The sequence below is a fragment of the Rhinoraja longicauda genome, chromosome 29 (assembly GCF_053455715.1).
Source record: "Rhinoraja longicauda isolate Sanriku21f chromosome 29, sRhiLon1.1, whole genome shotgun sequence".
In the NCBI taxonomy this organism is placed as follows: Eukaryota; Metazoa; Chordata; class Chondrichthyes; order Rajiformes; family Arhynchobatidae; genus Rhinoraja; species Rhinoraja longicauda.
The window spans coordinates 1,092,867-1,114,023 of record NC_135981.1 but is presented as its reverse complement, the minus strand read 5'-3'; the positions used below and the strand labels follow the sequence as shown (position 1 = coordinate 1,114,023).

Below are 21,157 nucleotides of genomic sequence, written 5' to 3'. Positions count from 1 at the left end.
AGGGATTCTCATAAAGTGAGACAGTGTGGAAACAGGCCCTTTGGCCCAACTTGCCCAAACCGGCCAACATGTCCCAGCTACACTAGTCCCACCTGCCGGCGTTTGGCCCATAACCCTCCAAACCTGTCCTATCTGTGTACCTGTCTAACTGTTTCTTATTAATTGTGGCGATTGTACCTGCCTTAACTACCTCCAATCACTTATGAATGTGAAATGGCACTGGAACTCTGGGACCGAGTGCAGGCAGGATGAGGTGCTGCCTGACTCGCTGATAGAGAGTGGCCAACTTCCTCACTCCCAAACACGGGACAAAGGGTGACGTCACCGCCCCGCGCCCCACGTGACCTCACCCAGCCAGCGGCCACGTACTCCCGGCCCAGGCGGCCGCTGTTGGTGGAGCGGGAGCACGTGGCCGCTGGCTGGGTGAGGTCATGTGGGGCGCGGGGCGGTGACGTCACCTTGTCCCGTGTTTGGGAGTGAGGAAGTTGGCAACCGTATTAATACGGGGACAAGGGCGGTCCCGTACGGGACAAACTAATTTAGCTCAAAATACGGGATGTCCCGGCTAATACGGGACAGGTGGCGACGCTACTCGCGGAGTTACTGCATCTGTCTACGTTTCCCTCTGTCAGTGAGCTCGGTACCTGGTCTTCGTCGTTGAGCAGTTTGGTGAGCTCAGGGATGGCGCGTGTGGCGAGCTCCGCATCGTCCTGGTAGTTGATCAGCTGCACGATGGCCGCCTTCAGCATCTGCGACGACTCGGACAGCTTCTGGACGTTGGTCTCCTGGCCAGTGATGGTCTGGGTGGACAGGACCTGGACACCACTCTCCAGGGTCTCGGGGAACATGGCCGCCCGCACACGCTGCCCCCGTGTGGACGCCAGCTGCTCCTCCATCTCTGCAGGGGACGGGCAAGAGAACAGGTCATAGTGTGGGGTCACGGCGGGGGGGTCATGGTGTGGGGTCACGGTGGGGGGGGGTCATAGTGTGGGGTCACGGCAGGAGGGTCATGGTGTGGGGTCACGGCGAGTGGGTCATAGTGTGGGGTCACGGCGGGGGGTCATGGTGTGGTGTCACGGCGGGCAGGGGTCATGGTGTGGGTTCATGGTGGGGGGGTCACGTCATGGTGGGGGGGTCATGGTGTTGGGGTCACGGCGGGAGGGGTCATGGTGTGGGGTCACGGCGGGGGGGGTCATGGCGGTTACGGAACGGTAGTCACGGCACCTCAATATAGTTTGGATTTTCTGGAATTAGACAGAGCAGTAGTGTGGAAACAGGCCCTTCGGCCCAACTTGCCCACACCGGCCAACATGTCACAGTTACCCTAGTCCCACCTGTCCGCGCTTGGTCCATATCCCTCCAACCCCGTCCTATCCATGCACCTGTCTAATTGGTTCATAAACGTTGGGATAGTCCCAGCCTCAACTACCTCCTCTGGCAGCTCGTTCTGTACACCCACCACCCTGTGTAAAAAAAGTTACCCCTCAGATTCCTATTAAATCTTTTCCCCTTCACTTTGAACCCATGTCCTCTGGTCCTCAATTCCCCTACTCTGGGCAAGAGACTCTGTGCATCTACCCGATCTATTCCTCTCATGATTTTATACAGCTCTATAAGATTTCCCCTCATCCTCCTGCGCTCCAAGGAATAGAGACCCAGCCTACTCAACCTCTCCCTATAGCTCACACCCTCTAGTCCCGGCAACAACCTCATAAGTCTTCTCTGTACCTTTCCAGCTTGACAACATCTTTCCTATGACATTGGTGACCAGAACTGAACACAATACTCTAAATGCAGCCTCACCAACGTTGTATATAACTGCAACATGACCTCCCAACTTCTCTACTCAATAGATAGCAACCATGTGAATCTCAGTCCTTCCTCCACACCCACCCATTGACCAGATGCCGCTCAGAGTCAGTACCTACCAGGCAATTGGTTTGTGGTGTAGGTGGTAGTGGTGACAGTATATCCTTCCTGCTTCCAGCCGTCTGCATCCTCCAGATTGCCCTTGCCACTCAGCGAGGGCACGTTGGTATTGATGCCCGACTGGATGCCAGAGTCCATGTAGTTTTGCTGCCAATGGGTCACCTTGCTGGCAGACTCAGACACCTCCATCTTTCACACTGCAACACAAAGACAGAGATTTTCAGTGCTGCTTCAGTTTAGTTTAGTTTAGAGATACAGCACAGAAACACACCCTTCAGCCCACCGAGTCTGTGCCGACCAGCGATCCCTGCACACCAACACTATCCCACACACACACACAAAGGACAATTTACAATTTTACCGAAGCCAATTAACCAACAAAAAGCTGCACGTCTTTGGAGTGCGGGAGGAAACCAGAGCACCCGGAGAAAGTGATCGCCCATTAACTAGTTCCATCCCACATACCAGGGACAATTTACTGCAGCCATTCAGCCTACAAAACTGCACAGATTTGGAGTGTAGGAGGAAACCAGAGCACCCGGAGAAAACCCACATGGTCACAGGGTGAATGGACAAACTCCGTAAAGACAGCACCCGTGGCCAGGATCCAACCCGGGTCTCTGGTGCTGTGAGGCAGCAACTCTACCATTGAGACACCCCTGTAAAATTAAAGTACAAGGAGTAAAGGCAGCTGGGTCAGTGTGGAGGCAGCTGGGTCAGTGTGGAGGCAGCTGGGTCAGTGTGGAGGCAGCTGGGTCAGTGTGGAGGCAGCTGGGTCAGTGTGGAGGCAGCTGGGTCAGTGTGGAGGCAGCTGGGTCAGTGTGGAGGCAGCTGGGTCAGTGTGGAGGCAGCTGGGTCAGTGTGGAGGCAGCTGGGTCAGTGTGGAGGCAGCTGGGTCAGTGTGGAGGCAGCTGGGTCAGTGTGGAGGCAGCTGGGTCAGTGTGGAGGCAGCTGGGTCAGTGTGGAGGCAGCTGTACTCTGTATCTAACCCATCTTCACAAAGCAGTAGTCTGGCAGACAGACGAGTGATGTCCAGTCTACTCCAGCTGACCAAGAAGCCCAGATCTCCACTAGACCGCTGGCGTTTACACAACTGGAAGGCAGGTCCAGCAGATGCAGGTGAGGAGGAGACAGCAGGAGAAACCAGCATTGCCACCAGTCAACACCCAAAGCCAAGGGTCAAGACGAGGACTGGGCAAGACAGGCTCAATATCCCGCGAACTTCACGCAAGTCTGTTCCTGAAACATTCATCAAGGAAATTCTTGGCAGGCAGACTGCACACACAAGAAAGTCTGAAGCAATCAGAGCTTTGTGGTTCCATCCCACAGATTGAAACATAAATCCAGCCACAAGAAGAACAAAATGAGAGGAAGTGGAGGTCACCCTGCCCCGCCGGACCCGTAATACTGATCATCCATCATAGGCTCATCTCCTTCCCAGTGCCAAACCCCCCACACTGATCTCCAGGTTCCAGAACAGCTTCTTCCAAACCACCACCAGGCTGTTGAAGCAAACTGCACTACCCACCCTCAGTCATGACCTACTCTGGACTTTGTGCATGTTGGACCAGATACTTCCCCGTGCACAATGATGGCCTGGTTACCCCACATTACTGACAAATATACAACCAACAATACATTAAACCAGTAGCAAGGAACTGCAGGCGCTGGTTTACACCGTAGACACAAAATGCTGGAGTAACTCAGTGGGACAGGCAGCATCTCTGGAGAGAAGGAATGGGTGACGATTCGGGTCGAGACCCTTCTTCAGACTGAGAGGGAGACTGGAAACATCTTAGTGAACAGCACCTTGGGAAACATTTCAGTCAGTGAACCTTGTGCATCAGAAACCAGGTTAGACAGTCAGCGGACATGGTGCTAGTGTTGCCTCATCCACACCCACCCATCCACACCCACCCATCCACACCCACCCATCCACACCCACCCATCCACACCCACCCATCCACACCCACCCATCCACACCCACCCATCCACACCCACCCATCCACACCCACCCATCCAGTGGAACAACGTGACAAAACCAAGGTAGACACAAAATGCTGGAGTAACTCAGCGGGACAGGCAGCATCTCGGGAGAGAGGGAATGGGTGATGTTTCGGGTCGAGACCCTTCTTCAGAATGCGGAATAGTGTGGGTTAGGCATCGCACAACACATGCTTACCCATGAAATCAATCTGACATTGTATTTATACAAAGAACCTATAAAGTCTAATATTGCTTGAAAAATATGCAAAGGGTCCCAGGTGCATAAGTGTAATGGAGGTGCCTGAGGGGGAATGAGGGGAAAGGATCCAAATTCAACACTGGAGACGCAGCGGGAGATTCCACTGGAGATCCGTCCATGACTGAGTCAACGTCCAAATACAAATGAATGGGAATTCATAAGTTCCAGGAGCAGAATTAGGCCATTCGGCCCATCAAATCTATCTACCCCACCATTCATTCATGGCTGGTCTATCTCTCCCTCTCAACCCTAATCTCCTGCCTTCTCCCCATAGCACCTGACACCCGTGAAAGGCCCTGAAACAAAGTTTGTGTCCTTCCTCAGGTGGAATGCAAGAGGTCCAACTCCACATATTGATATTTCAAATGTGAAGATTGATAGATTCTTGATTAGTACTTGATTAGTCAGGGGTTATGGGGGGGGGGGGGGGGGAAGCAGAAGAATGGGGTTGAGAGGGAAAGATAGCCTGACTCCGACCAGAAACATCACCCATTCCTTCTCTCCAAAGATGCTGCCTGACCCGCTGAGTTACTCCAACATTGTGTCTACCTTCGATAGCCTGACTCAGTTTGAAGAAGGGTCTCAACCCAAACCATCATCACCCATTCCTTCTCTCCAGAGATGCTGCCTGTCCCGCTGAGTTACTCCAACATTTTGTGTGTATTGCAGACCAGCCATGATTGAATGGTGGAGTAGACTTGATGGGCCAAACCGCCCAATCCTGCTGCTGCAACTCATGAACTTGTATTGAAGACATCTGAATCACTGCAAATGACACGAGTTGCCGTGAGAGTAACTTGGTGAAGCAACTCATTCCCACAGTCTCAGCACCTTCTACTCTGCCCTGAGCCAGACTAGGCCGCACCCTTCACCAGCACATACCAGTCATCACAACGTACGTACCAGTCTCACTCACACAAACAAGGGTGAGAGCAGAGACTGCCAGGGGCACGGAGTAGTGTTGTATTATTGATGATGTGGCATCTCGGTAGTCAGGGCGTGGATCGGGACAGAACCAGGCCCTGTGTCCAGTCACCAATCACACATCTAAAACACATCAACACATCCTGACACACTGTCGGGAAAACTATGAGCATCGCGCTTTTAATTTCCAGTTTCGCCGAGTTTTTATTTGACTTGTGACAGATATGGGCAGGGCTGAACAATCACGCACCGACCGGTTCCATGGAAACGCCCTGTCAGCCACTATGTTTTAGTTTAATTAGTTTACAGATACAGTGAGGAAACAAGCCCTTCGGTCTGAGTCCACGCCGACCAGCAATCCCTGCACATTAACACCACCCTACACACACACACACACCAGGGACAATTTTACATTGAAACCAAAGCCAATTAATCTACAAACCTGTACTCTGTTGGAGTGTGGGAGGAAACCGAAGATCTTGGGGAAAACCCACACAGGTCACGGGGAGAACGTACAAACAGCACCCGTAGTCAGTATGCCTGATATACTTTAAGTCAAAGACAGACACAAAGCACTAGATAACTCAGTGGGTCAGGCAGCATCTCGGGAGAAAAAGAATGGGTGATGTTTCAGGTGATGCTATTTGTTTTTGTACTTTAAAGTCAAGACAGGTTAACCTTGCAAATATACCTCGTCTCTAAAACTGAAACTAAACACACAGCAGAACTGATTGTCCAGCCGCAGCAAGGGGAGGCATGATTCCAGCTAGGCATCAATCCGCAGCTGATTAAATCACATACAGGCAGCCACCCACACACATTCCAAGGAAGATTTCAGATTGCCACAGTCACGGTACATGGAGGTGGGTGGGGGATTGCACAGAGAGGGGTTGGGACTGAGAACATGGAAAATGGTGCCATGGGGGAGGGGGTGGCAGGGCATTGGGGAGGGGGTGGCAGGGAGATGGGGAGGGGGTGGCAGGGCATTGGGGATAGGGGTGGCAGGGAGATGGGGAGGGGATGGCAGGGCGTTGGGGAGGGGGTGGCAGGGCGATGGGGTGGCAGGGCCTTGAGGAGGGGGTGGCAGGGGGTTGGGGAGGGGGTGGCAGGGCGATGGGGTGGCAGGGCGTTGGGGAGGGGGTGGCAGGGCGATGGGGTGGCAGGGCGTTGGGGTGGCAGGGTGTTGGGGAGGGGGTGGCGGGGCGTTGGGGATAGGGGTGGCAGGGTGTTGGCGAGGGGGTGGCAGGGCGTTGGGGTGGCAGGGTGTTGGCGAGGGGGTGGCAGGGCGTTGGGGTGGCAGGGTGTTGGCGAGGGGGTGGCAGGGCGTTGGGGTGGCAGGGTGTTGGGGAGGGGGTGGCAGGGCGTTGGGGAGGGGAGGGAGAGAGATACAGAGGGTGTGGGAAGCAGATACAAGATTTAAAAATGCACGTGGGGGTTTGGGGGAGAGGGTGCAGGTGGTGTGAGATGGGGCAAAAACCACACTGGCAACAGGGCGAGGTCACGATGGCACAACACAACACTGGAGAGAGGGGAAAACTGTAAAGAGATTTCACAAGAAATAAAACCAGAGACACACAGAACACTGCAGATGCTGGAATCCTGAGTAAAACACACAAAATACTGGAGTAACTCAGCGGGTCAGGCAGCATCTGTGGAGAACATGGATAGGTGACGTTTTGGATCGGGGACGTTTTGGATCGGGACCCTTCAGACTCCTTGACCTGAAACGTCACCTATCCACGTTCTCCAGAGATGCTGCCTGTCCCGCTGAGTTACTCCTGCACTTTGTCTGTCTACTGTTCAAACCTTCACTCACATTCATCACCAGATGTGAAACAGACTCTGTAAAACCTTGCATCAGAAGCATCTGGGAACAATCTTTAAAAACTGCATTGCAAGTTTATTCCTTGAGTATTCAAGAGCAGTCGCACAACACGTTGATTATCGCAGCTAAAATCGGGGTTACTAGAACAGATATATTTATTTTTATTTTATTTTTTTTTTTTTATTTTTTTTTTTTTTTTTGAAAAGCATATGTAGAAATCGAAATAAGAAAAAACACATTTGTTACAAAGTTCTTACATAGCTTCAATTTTTAAATTTTTGAAGAGAGAAAGTAAAAATAAAAATATAAAACTATAAACTTGGGGAGAGAGAGAGTAAGAGGGTTAAAAAAAAAAGAAAAAAGGATCTAACAATAAAAATTAACGGGAGTAGATCCGGGAGACAAAAACCACAGCTGTACATCCAACCCCCAACTCAAGTTTCAACTTTTTATTTAAATTTTTTTTTTAATTTTAGTCCTGTGCCAAGCCCATTTACTTTTCTAAAAATTCAATAAATGGAGACCATATTTTTAAAAATAACTCAGGTTTGTCGATTAAGGCAAACCTTATTTTTTCCAAATGCAGGGTCTCTGTCATTTCCATAGTCCACATTTTAATTGTGGGGGTTATTGGTTTTTTCCAAAATTTAAGTATTAGTTTTTTCGCAGTTATTAGACTGTAATCAAGAAAATGTACCTGACTTACTGTAAAATTTGTAGTATGTTCTGATAATCCTAATATAATTAATTTTGGGTCCATATCTAATTTTTTATAGAACAGATATATTTAAGTGTGTTGTCCTCCATTCATGAGCGACATGGCATAAAAACTAGAAATGGCTTGGCATCTGAATATGGCCATACTAGTCCTAGCAACTCAGTAAAGACTTTAGAGATACAGCTTGGCAACAAACCCTTCGGCCCACCGAGTCCGTGCTGACCAGCGATCACCTCGTGCACTAGCACTATCCTACACATTTAAGGACAATTTACAATTAAGACAAGCCAATTAACCTACAAACCATGCAGGAACCCAGTGAACCCACAGAAAACCCACGTGGTCACAGGGAGAACGTACAAACTCCATGCAGACAGCACCTGGGTTTCTGGCGCTGTGAGGCAGCAACTCTACCGCTGCGCCACCGTGCCGTATTGGGAAAAGGGTTCTGACTGTCTACCGATCTAAGCCTTTCATCATTTTGTGTACGTATCTGGTCTGCCCATAACCTCCGATGTTCCAGAGAAAGCAACCAAAGTTTGTCCTCCCTCCTCTCCCGGCAGCCAATACCCTCAGATCCAGGCAGCATCTGGGAAGCCTTCAACACCCGAGCACTCCATGACAACAATCTCTGCCAATATACCTCCGGCACAGTCTGGGACTGTGAGCTGCCATCTCCTTCCAGCTTTTGAACAGCAAGACATTTTCATAAGTCAGAAGAAACTGCCAATGCTGGTTTATACCAAAGATATAATGTCTTGTTCTGGCCTTTTCTCATCCCCCCCCCCACCCCCACCTTCATTTCCAGTCTGAAGAAGGGTTCCGACCCAAAATGACACCTATTCCTTTTCTCCAGAGATGCTGCCTGACCCGCCGAGTTACTTCAGCATTTTGCGTCTATCAAGGCAGGTTTTGCTTTTGCTGCTGAAACACTTAAAATAATATGAGCGGCACGGTGGCACAGCGGGTAGAGCTGCTGCCTCACAGCGCCAGGGACCCCGGTTCAATCCTGACCACGGGCGCTGTCTGCATGGAGTTTGTGCGTTCTCCCTGTGAGCATGTGGGTTTTCTCTGTAGTTTCCTCCCACACTCCAAAGGCGTGCAGGTTTGTAGTTTAATCGGCTTTGGTAAAAATTGTAAATTATCCCTAGTGTGTGGAGAATAGTGTCAGTGTACGGGGGTGGGGGTGGGGGGGGGGGGGGGGGTGTGGGGGGGGGGGGGGGGGGTGTGGGGGGGGGGGGGGGTGGGGGGGGGGGGGGTGGGGGCGGGGGGGGTCTCGTTGGGCCAAAGGGTCTGTTTCCGTGGAGTATCTCTAAACTAAAGTTGGCATACTTCAGAGCACCAAGCCAGGGCTGGAAAGCAGATGCTCACTGCTTGAATTAACGTGACTAATGCGTGAAAGGGAAAAATCCTCACCACTGAACTCACTTAAAATAGCTGCACATCCTCAACCACTCAGCTCAGCGATTACCAACAAGCCACAGATTCAACAGCCACACGCACTGTGATTTAGGGACCGGTTACCAGCACACACCACGGGGGCAAACGACAGCAGACAGTGAGTACACACAGAGAGACAACAGTCACACACGAGACCCCCACAACAGTCACACACACGAGACCCCCACAAGTCACACACGAGACCCCCACAAGTCACACGAGACCCCCACAACAATCACACACACGAGACCCCCACAACAGTCACACACACGAGACCCCCACAACAGTGACACACGAGACCCCCGCAACAGTGACACACGAGACCCCCGCAACAGTCACACACGAGACCCCCACAACAGTCACACACGAGACCCCCACAACAGTGACACACGAGACCCCCACAACAGTCACACACAGGACCCCTGCAACTTCATCGGGGGATTATCATCACAAATAGACAATCACACATAATCTCCTGGGTGATAAAGTTTATATCTTCATAAATTCTAAGAGCAGAATGAGGCCATTCAGCCCATCAAGTCTACTCCACCATTCAATCATGGCTGATCTATCTCTCCATCACAGCTTGCTGGATGAACTGTGGACCAGAGGAGCATCCTGTGCAGGACACGGACAGATGATATTTCAGGTTGGGGCCTTTCTTTGTTCGTCCCTGCCACAGATGCTGTCTGACCCACTGAGTTCCTCCAGCACTGTTCATCAGGTTCAGTTCCTTGTGTTTTCGATAATACATCACTGGTGGCAAAGTTCCTCCCTCAATGTAGTTGTGAAAGGCAACATAAAATGGACAGACCATAAAAGGTTTTTAAGTTGCTGTTAACTACTGTATGTTTTGGCTCCAACATCACTCCTTATCTCTGTGGCTGACGTCCTGTCCTGTCCTCTCTGCCCCTGGACAGTGAAGTCTATTTTGTTACTCCTGAAGGCAGCTTCCTCATACGTCGATGAGCCGACTTTGCAAAGTGAACAGTGACTTTTGACCTGCTGCACAATAGAACCTCTGTCGGAAACTGAACTCCCACCCCACATACGATCTCGACAGTGTAGGAATGAAACTGCAGATGCTGGTTTAAATCGAAGATAGACACAAAATGCTGGAGTAACTCAGCAGGTTAGGTAGTATCTCTGGAGAGGAATGGGTGACGTTTCGAGTCAAGACCCTTCTTCAGACTGATGTCAGGGGAGGGGGCGGGACAAAGATAGGATGTATTCACAAAATGCTGGAGTAACTCAGCAGGTCAGGCAGCATCTCGGGAGAGAAGGAATGGGTGACGTTTCGGGTCGAGACCCTTCTTCAGACTGATGTCGGGGGTGGGACAAAGGAAGGATATAGGTGGAGACAGGAAGATAGAGGGAGATCTGGGAAGGAGGAGGGGAAGGGAGGGACAGAGGAGCTATCTGAAGTTGGAAAAGTCGACGTTCATACCACCGGGCTGCAAACTGCCCAGGCGAAATATGAGGTGCAGCTCCTCCAATTTCCGGCGGGCCTCACTATGGCACTGGAGGAGGCCCATGACAGAGAGGTCAGACTGTGAATGGGAGGGGGAGTTAAAGTGCTGGGCCACCGGGAGATCAGTTGCGTTAATGCGGACCGAGCGCATAGGATGTAGTTGGAGACAGTAAGACTAGTGGGAGAACTGGGAAGGGGAAGGGGAAAGAGTGAGGGAAAGCAAGGACTATCTGAAGGTAGAGAAGTCAATGTTCATATCGCTGGGGTGTAAACTACACCAGCAAAATATGAGGTGCTGTTCCTCCAATTTGCGCTGGGCCTCACTCTGACAATGGAGGAGGCCCAGGACAGAAAGGTCAGGTTGAGAATGGGAGGGGGAGTTGAAGTGCTGAGCCACCGGGAGATCAGGTAGGTTAAGACTGGCTGAGCGGAGGTGTTCAGCGAAACAATCTGGACAGGTTGGAGACTGAGGGCATGAGAAGGTTTGTTGGAAATGGCAACTGTTAACTGCCAGGAGCATAACTAGGGGTTGCCAACTTCCTCACTCCCAAATATGGGACAAGGTGACGCCACCGCCCCGCGCCCCACGTGACCTCACCCAGACAGCGGCCACGTGTTCCCGGCCCGGGTGGCCACCATTGGTGGAGCGGGAGCATAACACTGTGGGAGTGGCCCACTGCAGGGGAGATAAGACAATCAACCAAGACATACAGCCGTCTAGTCGAGTCTAGTCTAGACAGCGTAGGTACACTAGTTATATCCTACATACTAGGGACATTTTACTGAGTTCAATTCACCTAGAAACCTGCACATCTTTGGTGCATGGGAGGAAACCGGAGCACCCGGAGAAACCCACGTGATCCCAGGGAGAACCTACAAACTCCACACAGATAGTACCCGCAGTCAGGATGGAACCCGGAACTGTGGCACTGTGAGGCAACAGCTCTACCCGCTGCGCCACCGTGCTGCTGCTGAATTGTTCTCAGGAGCATGGAGAGATCCCATGAACATCTCTAAACTAAGCTCAAAGAGTGTTGCAGAATGAGAGAACAGTATCAGAGGACTGAAGCCAGCCAGACAAAGGGACTTTTAAATGAAAGCTGCTAGAGAACGTTAAAAGCGCTGATTGAAAACGTTTCCATCATGAGGTGTAAGTGCACAGCGGGGGAGGAGGAGACGAGAGTGGCCGCTCGTTGTGAAGGGGCTGGCTTAACAACCAACTCTGGGACAAGGAGGCAGAGTGACATGCAATCATGTTGAGGCAGGCACGATCCACTCTCTCTGCAGAGCAACAAGGCAGGAATGCACAATCTGCACCCATCCCAGATACACATTCCTGGAATAGCACACATCCGATGTAACCGACAGACAAGAGGCCAATACCCCCCCCCCCCCCCAAGGCCAGCCAAGGCCAATGCAATCGAGTCCAGCACAGGGAAAGCTATGGAGACAAAGTCAGTGGATATATTTAAGGCAGAGATAGATTTCCTCCATCAAATAGTGCAAGGCTTGGGTAGAGTGGATGTGGAGAGGATGCGTGCAGAGTCTGGGATGCGTCCACTGGTGGGAGAGTCTGGGACCAGAGATCCTCAGAATTAAAGGGTGTGAATCTGTGGAATTCTTTGCCACAAACGGCATTGGAGGCAGTGGGAGCACGTGGGCGCTGGCTGGGTGGTCACGTGGGGCACGTGTCCGCTGGCTGGGTGAGGTCATGTGGGGCACGTGTCCGCTGGCTGGGTGAGGTCACGTGGGGCGCGGGGCGGTGACATCGCCCTTTGTCCCGTATTTGGGAATGAGGAAGTTGGCAACCCTTTGGTCAAGGCACACAATAATAATAATAATAATAATACATTACATTTGTATAGCGCTTTTCTAGACAAAGACGCTTTACAAGGTTAATAAGGCATAAAAATAAATAAATAGACGAACAGAAAAGGAAGAATAAGGTGAAGCGACGGTCAGTGGTTGAAGGCAGTGTTGAACAGGTGAGACTTCAGTGATGTTTTGAATGTGGTGAGTGAGGAGGAGTCTCTGATGGTTTGAGGTAGTGAGTTCCAGAGGGTGGGAGCAGCGATGGAGAAAGCCCTGTCCCCCCAGGATCTGAGTTTGGTCCGGATGGGGGGGAACAGGAGGTTAGCAGCAGCAGAGCGGAGGGTACGGGTTGGAGTGTGTCTGTGGAGGAGGTCAGTCAGGTAGGATGGGGCCATGTAGGTCAAGGGCGTAGGAGGGCTTTGTAGGTCAAGGGCGGTCACCCTTCCCCAGCTCACTGCAGTGGTCAGTCCATAGCAAATGTAGCAGCAGCAAGACCAGGCCATTCAGCCCAGGTGGGCGGCACGGTGGTGCAGCGGTAGAGTTGTTGCCTCACAGCACCCAGAGACCCGGGTTCAATCCCCACTACAGTTGCTGTCTGTACAGAGTTTGCACATTCTCCCCGTGACCTGCGTGGGATTTCCCTGGTGCTCCGGTTTCCTCCCACACTCCAAAGACGTGCAGGTTTCTCGGCTAATCGGCCTCTGTAAATTGTCGCCAGTGTGTAGGATAGTGCTAGTGTGTGGGGTGATTGCTGGCGTGTGCGGACTCGGTGGCTGAAGGGCCTGTTTCCACACTGTACCTCTAAATTAAACCTCACTGCTACATGACAACAGCTCTGGAATCCGGGTCAGTCTTGGAGATGCCCCACCCCCTGGGACAGACGAGGAGAGCTATTTCTGCACATTTTAAAATATTAATGTTATTCAAATTGTGTAGACATATGGTTGGCCAACAAAGGACTAAGAGACCCTTAAATATTCACCACCAAGAAATGTAGCGCGATTGATTTTGACATCTTCAGTCCAAGCAGTTAGACATGATAATGAAATATTCAGCTACTTTCAATGTAACTTGCATCAAAAACACATCAGTCCACTTCTCTGTCTTGCATGCTTAGTTTAGTTTAGAGATACAGGGCAGAACGAGGCCCCTCGGCCCACCGAGTCCGCACCGACCAGCGATCCCCGCACATTAACACTATCCTACACACTGGGGACAATTTACTATTTTATCTAAACCAAATAATCTACAATCCTGTATGTGTGTGGATTGTGGGAGGAAACCAGAGCACCCGGAGAAAACCCACGCAGGTCACGGGGAGAGCGTACAAACTCCGTACAGACAGCACCCGTAGTCAGGATCGAACCTGGGTCTCTGGCACTGTGAGGCAGCAGCTGTACCCGTTACGCCACCGTGCCGCCCTGTGAAATACACAGATACTGTGCCAGGGTACGGGCTTCGTTGAGCCTGATATGCCTCACTGCAAGTAACACTGACGGACAAAGTCACAGTGAAAGTTCATCAAAGCAGTGTGGGAACTAATCCAACATTCTCCTCAGCCCCTAAACTAAACCTCACTAAACAACAAACACAGCACTAGAGATCCAGGGCTTGTTCCTTCTCCTGACATCCCAAAGCCAACTTATCGAACTGTGAGCCAAACATCTCAACGTCCTGCTCCATCCCAACTACAGCACCTGGCCTCACAAGATTCCAGGTTCATCAGAATAACGGCGCTAGGTTTTTGTGGTTCTTTACATAAACAAGATCCCATATTCTTTTGTACGTGGCAGTAGAGTTGCCAACTTCCTCACTCCCAAAGAAGGGACAAAGGGTGACGTCACCGCCCCGCGCCCCACGTGACCTCACCCAGCCAGCGGCCACGTGCTCCCCGGCCCGGGCGGCCGCCATTGGATGAGCGGGAGCATGTGGCCGCTGGCTGGGTGAGGTCACGTGGGGCAAGGGACGGTGACGTCACCCTTTGTCCCGTCACCCTTTGTCCCGTATTAATACGGGACAAGGGCGGTCCCGTACGCGACAAACCAATTGAGTCCAAAATACAGGATGTCCCGGCTAATACGGGACAGTTGGCAACCCTACTTGGCAGTCACTCAGTCCCACGCCATACGGGACTAAAGCAGTATCACCAGTAACTTGTCCTGGGCAAAGCAAAGGCCAAGAAAGCACCTCTACTTGGAAGGCTTAGGAAGTTCAGCTTGTCCCCAACAACCTTCACCAACTTCTGCAGACGCGCCGTAGAAAGTATCTTATCAGGATGCATCACAGCACAGTTCAGGAACAGCTCCATCCAAGACCGCAAGGAACTGCAGAGAATTGTGGAGACACAGCCCAGATCATCACGCAAATCAAACTCCCATCCATTGACCCATCTACACCTCACGCTGCCTCGGCAAGGCCAGCAGCATGATCAAGGAACAGTCTCACCCCGGCCACTCCCTCTTCTCCCCTCTCCCATCAGGCAAGATGCATAGAAGTTTGAAAAACGCACAACTCCAGTTTCAGGGACATTTTCTTCCCAGATGGGCACAGAGTTTTGGAGTAACTCAGCGGGACAGGCAGCATCTCTGGAGAGAAGGAATGGGTGACGTCTCGGGTCGGGACCCTTCTTCAGACAGTTTCTTCCTGGCTCTTTTCAGGCAACTGAATAGTCCTCTCATTAACTAAAAAGCAGCCCTGGCCTCCCATCTACCCCATAGGAGACCTTTTGAACTATCTTTAATCAGACGTTATTGGACTTTACCTTGCACTAAACGTTATCCTGTCTCAGTACACTGTGGACGGCTTGATTGTAATCATGAAAAGTCTGGTCACTGACTGGATAGCACGCAACAAAAAAGCTTTTCACTGTATCTTGAAATACATGGCAACAATAAATTAAACAGATCAACCACACTGTGACCCTCCCCCACATTCACCACCACCCCATTCCCACCCCCACCCCCCTCCCTTTCCCCCACACAAGAAAGCCCATAATCAGACTCCCTCTCTATCCATGTCATGTTCATAAGTCATAGGAGCAGAATTAGGCCATTCGGCCCATCAAGTCTACTCCACCATTCAATCTTTGCTGATCTATCTCTCCCTCCTAACCCCATTCTCCTGCCTTCTCCCCATAACCCCTGACACCCGTACTAATCACGAATCTATCTATCTCTGCTTTTAAAATATCCATTGATGGCCTCTAGAACAGTCTGTGGTAATGAATTCCACAGATTCACCACCCTCTGATTAAATTCCTCCTCATCTTTCCAAAGGTACATCCTTTAATTCTGAGGTAGACACAAAGTGCTGGAGTAACTCAGCGGTCAGGCAGCATCTCTGGAGAGAAGGAATGGGTGAAGTTTCCGGTCAGTCTGAAGAAGGGTCTCGACCCGAAATGTCACCCATTCCTGCTCTCGAGATGCTGCCTGACCCGATGAGTTACTCCAGCATTTTGTGTCGACCTTCGATCTAAACCAGCATCTGTAGTTTTCTTTCCTACACATCCATTAATTCTGAGGTTATGACCTCTAGTCCCCAGAGTTCTGCAATGCTGTGACTTCCTGCTGCAAATAATTATCTACATTTTCCCTTAAACGATGCAAGATCTTTCTGAACCTCGTGAGCCAAAGCATTCCAGACACCAATCACCCTGACGCTTTTTACTTGAACCGCAGAGAATTCTAAATCAACACAAACTTGTTATCGTCTTGATTTTTGAGAATTTCAGACCTTCTCAATCTTCACAGCCATCTGTCAGGCTTCCCCCAGCTCCATTAGTTGTCTGAACATTTAAAGAGCCCTCATTATAATCGAGAAGCCAGAGCTGCAGACTGGCCTCCTGGGCATTTCACTGCACCATAGGATGAGATCCAATCAAATCCCAATCACATATTGTGTCTAAGGTAGACACAAAATGCCGGAGTAACTCAGCGGGACAGGCAGCAGCTCTGGAGAGAAGGAATGGGCGACGTTTCGGGTTGAGACCCTTCTTCAGACTGACCCGAAACGTCACCCATTCCTTCTCTCTAGGGATGATGCCTGTCCCGCTGAGTTACTCCAGCATTTTATGTCCATTTTCGATTTAATCCAGCATCTGCAGTTCTCTCCTCCACATATTGTGCCTGTTGCCTCCAGAGAGACCTGCACTGTTGACTGATTGAAAGATACAGCTTCGAAACAGACCCTCCGGCTCATCGATACAACTTAGATACAGGCCCTTCCACCCATCGAGTCCACGCCAACCATTAATCACCTGCTCAGACTAGTTCTCCAAGGTGTTATCCTGTACTCCCAACACACCAGGAGCAAGTTACAGAGGCCGGTCAACCAACAAACCTGTAGGTTAATTGGCTTTGGTAACAATTGATAAACTTCAACCTGCATTCCCTCTCTCCCCAACCCTCCCCCACCCAAGTCTTTCTTTCTTTGAGCTACAACTAACATTAACCCGTTTCCTTTATCATTGTCACTTTTTTTCTGCATATGGTTAAATCATTTGCTCTGCATCTCTCTACATCAGCGTCTATATCTCTCGTTTCCCTTGCCCGTGACTTTCATTCTGAAGAAGGGTCTCAATAGACAATAGGTGCAGGAGGAGGCCATTCGGCCCTTTGAGCCAGCACCACCATTCAATGTGATCATGGCTGATCATTCTCAATCAGTACCCCGTTCCTGCCTTCTCCCCATACCCCCTGACTCCGCTATCCTTAAGAGCTCTATCAAGCTCTCTCTTGAATACATTCAGAGAATTGGCCTCCACTGCCTTCTGAGGCACAGAATTCCAGATTTACAACTCTCGACACAAAACGTCACCCATTCCCTTCTCTCCAGAGATGCTGCCTGTCCCGCTGAGTTACTCCAGTTTTTTGTGTCTATATTCCAGTTCAAACCGCACAAGACATGGAGGACATCTTAATCCAGACATTAAAACGTCAGCAGAAACTGCTGAACAAACAATGGAGTGAACAACAACTCACAACACTGAGTAACTTCAAACACACTCCTGACAAACACACTTTGCCTCAGACTCAGTCCAATCTCTCAGCCCCCACACTAACTCACTGATTTACCGATCAGCCAGCAACAGGAAAAACAACCTCAACTTTTTTTTTTTAATTAAAAAAACGACTTCCTTGGGTGTAAATCTGTCAGGAATGTCCCAGCAGGATAAACAGGGTCGACTTAAAAACACAAATCCCCTTTCGTAGAGTGGAGCCCCAAGAGACTGCAGATGCCGGAATCTTGAACAAAACAAAAGTTCTGGAGGAACTCAGCGGGTCAGGCAGCATCTGTGAAGGCAATGGACAGGACGTTTCAGTCCAGGACCCTTCCTCAGGCTGATTGGAGCATGTGGGAGGAAGCCCCCTTCCCCCGCTCGCTCTTCCAGTTTCTCCCCTCCCCCACCCAACTCCAATCAGTCTGAACGGTCCCGACCCAAAACGTCATCTGTCTATTCCCTCCACAGATGCTGCCTGACCCCCTGGGCTCTTCCAGCACTTTGTGATTTGCGCAATCTCTGCTCACAACATAATTCCCTATGCAATCACCTCTGACTTACAGAACCAGGAGTCCACTTTGTTTCTCGTGCCCGGATTGAGATGGTGTAGCTTTCAAAAACAACATAACCAACTTCTCACCAGTGTCTTCCCAACCTGTTATCATGAGAATAACGGCATTACATTACCCTTGACAAGTGGCGCAGCGGTAGAGTTGCTGTTTCACAGCACCAGAGACCCAGGTTCGATCCTGACTACAGGTGCTGTCTGTACGGAGTTTGTACGTTCTCCCCGTGACCGCGTGGGTTTTCTCCAGAAGCTCCAGTTTCCTCCCACACTCCAAAGACGTGCAGGTTTGTAGGTTAATTGACTTCGGTAAGAATTGTAAATTGTCCCCAGTGTGTGTAGGATAGTGTGAGTGTGCGGGGATCGCTGGGCGGCGCGGACACGGTGGGTCAAAGGACACGTTTCCGCTACGTATCTTGAAACTAAACTAAAAAGTGCAACGCCAAGTTTAGGATCCCGTAGAAATCTAAGGGCGTGGTGATTGCCCGAGACGGCAGGCCTGGGATTGCTGACATCCCACTGGTGAAGAAGCTTCCATTGTTCTTCAGGGTTGGAAGTTCAAGGGTTTAGAGCCGGTGACAACAGGGAAGATGCCCCCCTCCTCCACCCCCCCCCCGTCAGAATTCACAACCAACAAATCTGAAGATGGGTCTCGACCCAAAACGTCACCCATACCTTCTCTCCAGAGATGCTGCCTGTCCCGCTGAGTTACTCCAGCTTTTTGTGCCTATCTTCAGCTTAGGACAACTCCCAGCTTCAAACTATCCCCAGAGACCCGCGTCAGAATTAAAGTTCCCAAATTACAAACTTGTTAAACTAGCTGCTGCTTTACTTCCCTGTTCTGTTACCGGGGGAAGGCAGTGAAACGCCACGGCCAAACCTGCTGGAGATCTGTGACCGACCGTACCAAAGTGTCGCACGGAACTCGCAACTTCTGCTTCTCGTCAGAGGGTTGAGCAGCTGAACCCTGGCTTCCTCCCTCCCTCCCTCCCTGCCTCAGCAGAACAATCAGCAGCAAACAGGCCACTCCTGCTCCAACTCTAGCGGTGCAGTCAACAAAACGCCTTTAACCCTCGCACAACCGCCAATTCCCACTCCAGAAATACACTGCCCGCCTCCAGAAGCAAAGGAAAGACAGAATAACACAGCAGCGCCAGGCTATTAAACACTGCAACCACAAAATAAGCTGCAAACCATAGGCATTGTTGTTGTCTTTGCTCTATTAGTTTTAGTTTAATTTATTGTCGCAAGTACCGAGGTACAGCGAAAAGCTTTATTGTTTGAATATTGTTTTATGTATGCACACCACACGCACACAACTTTTCTTTCAAGATAGACACAGAGTGCTGGAGCAACTCAGCGGGTCAGGCAGCATCTCTGGAGAACATGGATAGGTGACGTTTCACAGAGTGCTGGAGTAACTCAGCGGGTCAGGCAGCATATGTGGAGAACATGAAAGGTTGAGGAAGGGTTCCGACCCAAAACGTCACCTATCGTGCTCTCCAGAGATGCTGCCTGACCCGCTGAGTTACTCCAGCACTGTGTCTATCTTCCGTATAACCCAGCATCTGCAGTTCCTTCCAGCCCACCCAAACGTATGTTTGTACTTTGTTATGGTGCTTACACGCCTGTTGTGCTGCTGCAAGTAAGAATGTCATTGTTCCGTTTTGGGACATATGACAATAAAACACTTAGCTCTTGCTCTTTTACAAGCTGAAGATGACAGTGTGATTTGGTCACAGCCGACAATGTCTACACAGCACACCCCATGGGTGACACACTCCGTAACTCTCGTGTAGATGGATGGGGTGTAAACATTGGTTAGGAACTCGGGGAAAACGCCTGCTCTTTGTGGCTGCAGAATTTAGCTTAGTGATACAGCGTGGAAACAGGCCCTTCGGCCCATCGAGTCTGTGCCGACCAGCTATCCCCGCACACTAACACTATTCTACACACACTGGGGACAATTTACAGATTTATTTTCAAACCAAAGCCAAACAGACAGCAATCGTGGTCGGGATCTAACCCGGGTCTCTGGCACTCTAATGCGCCACCGTGCCCCATTTTCCATGCCCCCTGGATAAGGGTTTTGGTTAAACATCTACAAGGCCAGACCCGGGGAGCACCGGCCGGTCGGCGTAGGAACAACACCTCTTATTTCACTTGGGCAGCTTACAACTCAGAATGAACATTGATTTCTCCAACTTCAAGTAACCAACCCTTGCTTTCCCTCCCTTTCCACCCCCTCCCCCACCCTAGTTCTCCGACTAGTTCCACCGTACTCCTGATTAATGTGACTGATTGTGTGCTCGTCGTCACTTCCCCACAGCCAACAATGAGCCATTCTACATTTCTCTGATCAGCATCTGCTTTGATCTGAAGATGGACACAAAAAGCTGGAGTAACTCAGCGGGACAGGCAGCATCTCTGGAGAGAAGGACTGGGTCTGTGACTTCTGTACTTCATTTGACACCCACACTCTGCTTTGATCTTCCCCTTCCATATCTCTAGCCTCCCTCTCCCCCGACTCTCAGTCTGAAGGGTCTTGACCTGAAATGTCACCCGTTCCTTCTCTCCAGAGACGTTGCCTGTCCCGCTGAGTTGCTCCAGCATTTAGTGTCGGGTTTCAGTGTGCATGTCAACGTTTGAATGTTCACAATCGGTTGTCGTGACTCAGGCAGCCTTGTGGAGTTACCCAACCGGTCTGAGTTTGTTGCCGTAAGCGCTGGGATCAGCCCACATTGGGCTGTCAGGCACATCTTGTTACAGGGAGGTGTTCCAGCCAAGCATTCTGCCTTGTGATATCTCGACACAACTCCAAGTACTGCTGAATCAGCACAGCACTAGATCATTGCTGGAGGAACAAAGAGAAAAGGGGGTGGGGGGGGGGGTGGGAGGCTTGAGACGCCTGTGGTTGTGGGCAGAGTCCCAGAGCATTCTCCATTTTAGTTTTCCACACATCTGTTGTAAATACTCAGAGACAGGCAAAGGGCGTGTCTGGGAACAGAGTACAATCACCAGTTTAAATAAGTTTCAAAATAAAAATAAAGAGCAGCAGGGATGCAGTTCATTGCGAACCACGGGAGGTTAGCTGAGCTTGGTATCACGTTCAGCCCCGGACGGCCAAAGTCCATCTTCTATACATTGTAAACGGCACGATTCTAATCATGTATTGTCTTTCTGCTGTCTGGTTAGCACGTAACAAAAGCTCTTCACTGACCCTCAGTAC

General features: G+C 50.6%; 1 protein-coding gene across 4 annotated transcripts in view; it reads right to left on the bottom strand.

Annotated features, from left to right (window-relative positions):
* Positions 1-21,157, bottom strand: part of LOC144607578 (catenin beta-1-like) — a 48,166-nt gene that overhangs the window by 18,064 nt on the left and 8,945 nt on the right. Inside the window, exons 1-3 of one of the 4 annotated variants that reach the window (XM_078424491.1) lie at positions 18,836-18,904; positions 1,929-2,126; positions 645-898 (exon numbers count right to left, since the gene is read on the bottom strand). In XM_078424491.1, the coding sequence (XP_078280617.1) occupies positions 645-898; positions 1,929-2,118 (444 nt within the window). In that variant the 5' untranslated portion in view covers positions 2,119-2,126; positions 18,836-18,904. Of the gene's footprint in view, positions 1-644; positions 899-1,928; positions 2,127-18,050; positions 18,072-18,603; positions 18,905-21,157 lie in introns of those variants that run through there. The other 3 variants (XM_078424490.1, XM_078424492.1, XM_078424489.1) reach the window with 3 other exon arrangements.